The 8,295-nt window shown below is 36.2% G+C and overlaps 2 protein-coding genes across 2 annotated transcripts; one reads left to right on the top strand and one right to left on the bottom strand.

Moving 5' to 3' along the window:
- Window positions 1-257: 257 nt before the first annotated feature.
- On the top strand, window positions 258-1,255 carry LOC129942523 (uncharacterized). The gene is made up of 3 exons (XM_056051507.1): window positions 258-316; window positions 391-580; window positions 656-1,255. Coding segments are annotated over exons 1-3 (792 nt in total). The 5' UTR covers window positions 258-314.
- A 652-nt stretch (window positions 1,256-1,907) lies between these two features.
- Window positions 1,908-2,948, bottom strand: LOC129942033 (putative nuclease HARBI1). The gene is made up of 2 exons (XM_056050828.1): window positions 2,443-2,948; window positions 1,908-2,388 (listed from the first exon to the last, which is right to left on the bottom strand). Exons 1-2 carry the CDS (start codon window positions 2,604-2,606, stop codon window positions 1,932-1,934), a joined length of 621 nt encoding a protein of 206 aa, XP_055906803.1. The 5' UTR covers window positions 2,607-2,948; the 3' UTR covers window positions 1,908-1,931.
- Window positions 2,949-8,295: the final 5,347 nt, after the last annotated feature.

Genomic DNA, 8,295 nt, shown 5'->3' with positions numbered 1-8,295 from the left:
ATTGTGAAGAAATTTGAAGAGACTGGATTGGTTACAGATATTTTACCCTAGCGAGGTATCCGTCGGAGCGGAAAGTTTTCCGATTTTCTACGAATCGTAGGATTTTTGCTTCGAGGTATTCTTTCAGACAGGTGTTCGGAACATTTGTCCGACATGATGAAACGCAGACCGGCGTTTTGCGTTAAAGTGCGTTGCAGTGTGATCCAGTGCTTTTTTTGAGTGACATTTTGACAGCTCTTAAATTTATTTTTCCGATATCCTCCGACAGAAATTGTTTGCGGATTTTTTTCCGAATTGTTCAAATTATAAACAAAATGTAAGAAATTCAAAAAAAAATAAACATTTTAACAAAATAATTTTGTAATTATTGCTTGAATTTGTTGTTTTTAGGCCACGAGGAAACGAAAAAACAACAACCAAACAAATCGAGCATTTGGTTAATTTAATGCAAGAAAAACCCGATATAGCAAGAAATTACACGAAAAGGTCCACAGAAGATGTTGCTGCATTTTGGGAAGAGGTTGCTGACAAACTCAACCAACTGGAAGGACGTCAACGAGATGTAGCTGGTTGGAAAAAGGTTTGTTCATGATTTGATCGGTGTGCATGATTAAACTATATATATATACTTACGTACGTTGTGTTTTTTTAAAAGGTTTGGAGCGACCATAAGACGTACATAAAAAAAAAGTTGGCGGCAAATAAAAAGGAGATCACGGGCACAGGTGGTGGTCCCCATAAACAGAAATCGTTCATAGCCTTGATACATTCCAACGATTCTGTTAATGGCATTGGAGCAAAATCGTTTGGAACAGGTAATGATAATGAACAAGCAGCCAGTGAACCATCATCACCAAACACAACTGCAGCAGATGCAGAGAACATCGAAGGTGATAGAAACTCTAACTCGAACTGCCGACAAAAGACTCTGTCGTCTATTCAACTTCTTAGGAAGCAGGTTGAAAATCAGTCGTCTTATTACGACTATATGAAAACTTCCCTTCAGGCCGCATCAAAAGCATTGCAGGACACCACAAATATCTTGCGGGACACAGCTAAAACCTTTCAAGACTTAGCAGTACATCTCAAAAGGGTGTATAGATCGGTGGAATATACGGGTGAAATAGAAAATAAAAAGCTTAAAGAGATGCAATTTCACAACGCTGAGATGCGAAAAATTGCAATGAGCAAACTTGAAATCAAGGCCAAAATTCTTGAAATTGAGATTTCAAGAACTAATGTCATGTTGCAATGATTCCATTTCATAAAACTTTACTAAGATCCAGATCTCAATCCATAAAATTATAAACGCCAAGGAGGCTATAGTCATTTTGTTTATATGTACATGAATTATTAAGTTTTGTTTTTTTTTATGTTTGTAATAAATTTATTGAAAGAATAGTGTAGCAATTTCATTTCTAATTACAGCTGCCTGGTTGCGAAGGCAGCTTGGTGGACCTTGGTCGGGTTCCTGATCCCCTTCTGCTTCTATACCATCCATATTTTCTATGTTACCGTAATCACTATCGAAGTTGATTGTTGTCGAGCACCTAATAAGCACCGGAACCTGTTTTTTAATAAGCCTATAGTTCGTTCAACTATATTTCTTGCACTTTTATGAGATTTATTGAAGCAGCTTTCAACGCTATGTGTTCTGGGGGTTCGGTACGGTGTCATTAGCCAAGGTTCTAATGCATAGCCCGAATCACCTAAATAAATTGAAATTTAAATTTGAACAATATGGTTGTTGGAAATAAATTGACGCACCTAGCAACCAACTTCCTCTTGTACCACTTAAGAAGCTTCGTTCAAAAAAACGACGTTCTGGACTCAAAGCCCAGACGTGAGAGTCGTGATTGGCTCATTGATAATTAGCATTTACAGAAAACAAAAGAAATGAATAAGAGTATGTATGTACCTATAATTTTATTTTAGCTTGAGATTATTACAATCATAACGTTGAGGCTGAAATGTCCCTTGCGGTTTAGAAACAGATGCTTATTTTCTATGGGGGCAACTATTTGAACATGAGTGCCATCCACACAGCCAATGACTCCCGGGAAGCCCGTCCTTTCAAAAAAATCCGTTTTGGACCGCTGGATTTCTTCTTCGGACATCTTTAACGATACCCAGTTCTTACATAAAGTATGTTCCATTATATCCAGTGTTTCCTTGAGGATACTCGAAAAAGTTGTTTGGCCAATAGCAGATTGGAAATCTTTCCCTACTCCATGTTGGTAGTTTCCCTCAGCGAAGAACCTTAAGCATGCTGCTAGCTTATGTTCTGGATTCACAGCATCAGAGCGATAATCATCTTTAAATTTATCTTTAATTTGTTCAAAGACATACTCGTATGCAGGCTTATTGAGGCGATAGTTTTTTTTAAATCTGTAAGTAAATTGGGATTTTTTAAGAAATTAGATCTTAGATAACGTAACTTACGCTGCATTAGATAGATCTTTTATTTTACTATTGTTCCTTAATATCCTCCTTTTTTCCTGATTCTGTGCCCTTAATTCCCTAGATTCAGCTTCCAAAAATAAAGCGACAGTATCCATATTTTTATTTGTTTGATAAGATGAAATTTTGTTTACACTTTTTGACATTAAACATCTGTTCTGATTTAAAATAGAGTTGGCGATTTCAAAATTATATCGATATTTACCGATTCGATATTTTTTTCAAATGTAAATGCCGGTGCAGTTTTTTTTTTTAATTAGCTCTAAAGTATAATTCTCCGGCACATTGATACACTTCCATGTCATATACTAGGAAATATATCCCTCAATAACAGGATATCATAAGTTAAAGTACTTTTGGTTTTCATAAATACAAATATCGGAAACGATATCGACTTTTCGATATTTTGTCGATCTCTATGAGAATCTTTAATCTGACGCACATCAAATCAATGCGTCGTTGTATTGTTTAGTATTATTTTCCGATGAAGGATACCTCGATTGTAATTTGAACCTCCGACGAAATATGCGTTATAAAAAAATTTCCGTTCCGACGGAAACCTCGCTAGGGCCTGTAAATAATCGTTTCACATGTACCAGTGAAAATATCGCTGCTGTTGCTGTAAGCGTAAGGTTTGCCGAAGACCCGAAGGTGTCAATTCCTAGTCGTTTTCAGGAATAAGGACTGTCTTACTGATCTACACCGAAATCCATACAAAGTCCAGCTCACACAACAAATGCAGCTTAATTTTTCGACGTATGTATGTATGTAAGTGAATCAAAGTTCAATAGATACAATTTTAGAAATTTTAAGGTCTTAACAAATTGAAGAAATGTTCTTTTTTGCTGCACTTTAAATATAAATTTCAAAAATATAAAGGCCCTAAAAGCAGAAAACCGGGCACTACTACCTTAATGCACCTATTTCGTTAAATCCAAAAACAAACATTTTTATTCTTCCAATGGCAAGGACGACGAAATAGTAATTTCCTAATATTGTCGTTCTTATTTTAGGTAAGCTTGGCCATTCGAAAGTGCAAGGTGTCTTCCTTCACCTATTAGTAATTAGAAAGCTGAGGCCTATCTAGCTCCAAAAGGAATTTTGTGTTACCTTTGGAAATCTTTGGATACACTAGAAACTGTGCAAGTGTCAATTGAGCAGTCCTCCTCCTGTTTACGATTTCAATGCAACTTCGGTAGATTTGTTCATTTAACTGCTCTATTGGCTTTTATGTCATTCATGCCATATGGCTTAGACTGAGAATTGATCCGTTTTAGCCAATTTGTCTGCAGTGTCACTGTGTCCTGGGTTAGTTTCGCTGAGTAAACGAAGTTCCCTATAGCATTTCTGTACCGTTCTTGAATTTGTGACAGTGGCAGATATGGTCTTGATTGTTCCTTGGTTGTCGATAAATATGTCTATGCCAAGACTAGACATGGCTCTATACACATCGTCCCTGTAGATGCTGTGATATGCGGCCTTGAAATCGATGAAAAGATGGTGGTTGTAGATTCGCATAGAAATTGGAAGATACCTATTTCCATCTCCTCGCTCTCACATCCTCTACATAAACCAAATGAGCTGATACCCATTTTGTGCATGTGGGTTCCGAATAAGTTGTGACTCGTTAATATACCTATAAGTAAAGACTGCTGAGGCCTACCAGGCTGCAAAAGGAATTTTGTTTTACCTTTGGAAATCTATAGGGCTTTAGATTCCTTGTAATTCTACAAGTTTCAAAAGCTGCTCACGTGCTGTTCGCGATTTCAATAAACTTTATTGGATTTGTTCATTTATCTGCTCTATTGACCTGAACATCATTATGACTTATGACTTGGACTGATCATTGATTTGGTTTTGGCCAATTTGTCTGCCTATTGCCCGCAATTTCACAATTTCCTAGGACCGAACATAGAGTAACCCTCTTGGTTTCGCTGAGTAAATGAAGTTCCCTAAGGGATTGCTGTACCAGAATTGACTTTGTAACAGTGGCAGATTTAGCCTTCATTGTTGCTTGGCTGTCGATAAAATTGTACAAGAAGAAAGATCCTAAGCGGCTTATTTCTGCCAATATTTCTGCTCATAAGACACGTAGTACCCGTGTCGTGATGGTTAGTACGTTGGACTGTCATGCCAGAGGTCTTGGGTTCGATCCCTGCCATTTAAAATTTTTGTCACGGGTACTGTCTCTTGTCATGAAAAGTGCTTTCTCAAATTAACCGTTTAGATTCGGCTTAAAACTGTATGTCCCCTCCATCCCTGACAACAGTACTCGCACACAGGAATGATTGAGAGTTGTAAGTCACTAGGCCCTAGTTCTCAACGGACTGTTGCACCAACCAATTTATTTATTTTTAAGACACTGCAGTAATTTGGAAGATTTACTGATCTATCTACGGAAGGATTACATGAAAAGATGCCAGACCCTACCCCCTCCTCGTTTTGGAACCATCCTTAAAGACAGATACATGATTTATATTTATAACCCTCTTTTCCATTCAGTCGTTCCTAGTGTGAATTTCTGTTTGTGCCACTGGGTTAAAATCTAAAAATAATAGCATAACTCTCTAATCTATTTCATATTAATTTGTTTAAAAACTAAAAGAGGTGTTCAAAATTTCATAGTGCATTTACTTTAGGCTTCCCAACAAGTTGGTCATAATAATAGCAACACTTGATTAATTTAACAAAAAACAACACACTTTGATAACGAATGCATTTTTGTTTTATTTATTAGCAATGAATATTTGATATTTCGTTGAAAAACCTTTATTTTTCAACGCTGCATCCGTTTGATTTGGCATAGCGTCTACCAACTTCTTGAACTTTTCTTGCGAAGTCGAATACCACACTTCTTGAATAATTCTCCATAGATCTTCAGTTCATTCCAGATGTTCTCAATAGGATTTAGATCCGGTGATTGCGAAGGCCACTCCATAACGTCCAATTTTTTCGCTGACACAAGAGCTTTGTTGATTTTGCCGAATATGCTATGTCACTATGCCATCATAACAAAGAAAAACAACCACATAACATTATTCTGCCACCTCCATGATTCACGGTTGGTTTTGTTTACCGCGGATTGTAGGCCTCTAACTTTGGGCGACGAACAAACAGTTTTCTATCCATTCCCAATAAATTTATTTTCGTTTCGTCGTTCCAAAGCACATTCCTCCACTGCTTCTTGGTCTGAAGTGGGTCGTCTTTCATCTGATGCCTTTTTGCAAAACAGATCCGCTTCTGGGTGTGTATTTTTCTTAGTAAGGGCACTTTAGTTGGAGATCGTTCATGAAGGCCATCATCCTGCAAGAAACGACGAACAGTTCTAGAACTAACTGACGTTCGTATTTTTCGCTGCAGATCTTTTGAGGACATAAACGGGCTCGTTTCAGCTTTTCTCACCAACGAACGTAGCTTTGTCTCTTGCAGTCATTTAGACGAACGCCCTGGTTTCTTCAACATTTTTGGAATTTATAGCATTCCACACAATTCTGGTAGAGCGCCCATTGACTTTTGCTATCTCTCTCATGGATCCATCGCTGCTATGGAGAGCTAAAATGGCGTCTCGTTGGTCTTTAGTGCAGCGCTCCGCTCTTCCCATTTGTATCTCACAAAATTTTGACTTTTTAAAGCTAATAACAATTTGTTTTAAATTTTATTTAAATGTTGCTATTTTTTTGGCCAGTAAATTTTGTAGTTGCTATCCCCTGAGTTTATAATATTAAAAATAACTTTTGTTTACTCACAAGATAAAACGTTGAATAGATTGGCAATATAATAACCGTTACGATAACACAGCTATTTGTTCACATGTTCCCCTATCTAAAGTGCAAGATACAGTTTTATCTAAAAGTAAGAAGCGTTGCTATTATTTTGGCCATGGCGTATACAAGAGCGTTTTTAAGCGGTGCCCAATAACTCAACTGAAATGTTAATAGCCCTATTCTGCTTACTTAATCTCATTCTAAGTTTTAGAAAGATTACAAACACCTTCTTGGCAGGAACACAGATTTTGTCGACATTATAGATTTTGGGCTTCTAAAGTAGGAAGTCATACACCTTTGCTTTAAACTCATAATATTCCAATACGAAAGTTTGCTCTACGCCATTTAAGATTATTTTTAATGATATAATTTCTTAACCTAACTTGAAAGAGAAAACATTTGAAAAGAATATCCCTTAAACTTGTTGCGTAGTCTTATTACCCTTGAGATTCATTATGGTTATACATATGTGAACTCAAAAACTGTCGAATTCGTATACGCGAATACCCAACAGACAGACGCACAAAATCCCAAAATTACCTTCAATACTCGTTTCACAACCCACATGCCATTATAATGAAAAAGAAAGAGAAATCTTTTAATATTCGATTTTAACCTTTGAGGGATTATCGATTTCAAAGGAAATCCGATTTTGAAAGTGAACATCTCAATAATCCGTTTTTTTTTGTGTGTGTTCTGTTTTGTTATTTTAGCAAAGGGGGTGTCCTTACAAGCTACATATGGATGTCCTGACAATATCGTGTTGCAAATTTTTGTCAATATTCCCTTGCCGAAAAATAAAATATTGCGTGCGATTGTGGCATTGACTGTTGGAGGGACAATAGATGCCGGCATATCCTTGTGAGGAATTAGTTGCTTAATTCTTAATCACCACAAAAGAGCGAACTATTTTTGGTGAATATCTGAAATTTGCACTAAATCAAAATCCTTACGCTATGGCTGTACAAGTGTACGCACTATGTCTACATTTGTGTGGTTAGAAATTGCAAGATTTCATCACTCTTTATATACCTAAGGACTAGGAACGAAACATACTGAATCCTTAGAGTAAAGGAACACATAGTAGATTTCATACAGTGCGAGGGCTAAATGGAATTTACCTAATCCCAATTCGTGTGACATGTGGCAAAGGCATCAGCATCAGTATCAGCATTAACAGCGTCAGGTGAGGAATGAAAAGAAAAATGTGACAAATTACCCACACCGATAATTTTTTGAACTTTATTACAAAGAACGCTTACGTCTTTGGTTTATTTTGGCGTCATCGTTTCAGTCTTCGTCACCGTTGTCGTGTCGTGCGTCGCTTTGCTCATCCTGATCCTTGGTGTCTGTCTCTAATAGGGATGGTGATAGGAAGAAAAGGTAAGGCATAGGATTTTGTAACATTTATATGGTTGAAAATATTGTTCGGTAAGTAAGTTAGATTTGGAATGAGATATTAAAAAATGTTCTTTCAGTTTCTTTGAGGGTGATGATTTTCTTATTATGTTATTATTATTTTGCTGCTTTTTTTCTTTAAAGAGATTGGAAGGAATTTTTTACTGATTAGATAAAAAAAAGTTCAAACACAAAAGTAGAGTAGACATTTTATTTTAGGCTCTAGAACCTTTACCTACTTAAAAAAAAGAAAATCAAGGGAAACAAAAAATCAAAAAATATTGTACTTTTTGAAATTCGAACAGCAATTTTTGAACAGATTTTCTATCGATTTTTCTAAACAATCATGCAACAGATATATAATTCGAAAGAATGAACGGATGGTGTTTTGTTTTCAGAAGCGTCACTTTCAAATTCCTTTTTCATAAAATATATTGGAGATATACAACTTACAAAACGTCTAAAACAATAAGTAAGCTTTTATGATGAATACAGCAACTTATATAACTTTGATATCACTAAATACTAGTCTCATACTTAAAGTACGCATGGATTGCTCAATTTGAATGCAAGAATGTTAAAAATCACGTCATGGTACGAGGTGTAACCTCAATGTAGCCTAGAAGTCTCGTCGGAATTTTTCACATATTCAGAAAATATAGAAAATCATTTT

Source organism: Eupeodes corollae, chromosome 1 (assembly GCF_945859685.1).
Source record: "Eupeodes corollae chromosome 1, idEupCoro1.1, whole genome shotgun sequence".
In the NCBI taxonomy this organism is placed as follows: Eukaryota; Metazoa; Arthropoda; class Insecta; order Diptera; family Syrphidae; genus Eupeodes; species Eupeodes corollae.
The sequence above is the reverse complement of the archived record's forward strand: the minus strand, read 5'-3'. Positions and strand labels throughout refer to the sequence as shown.

Excerpts from the sequence above, each read along its gene's own strand:
- LOC129942523 (XM_056051507.1), top strand. Across the intron at positions 581-655 it reads ATGTAGCTGGTTGGAAAAAG|GTTTGGAGCGACCATAAGAC; the intron begins GTTTGTTCATGA and ends TTTTTTTAAAAG.
- LOC129942033 (XM_056050828.1), bottom strand. The coding sequence starts at position 2,606 with ATGTCAAAAAGTGTAAACAAAATTTCATCTTATCAAACAAATAAAAAT. Across the intron at positions 2,389-2,442 it reads AAAGATCTATCTAATGCAGC|ATTTAAAAAAAACTATCGCC; the intron begins GTAAGTTACGTT and ends ATTTACTTACAG.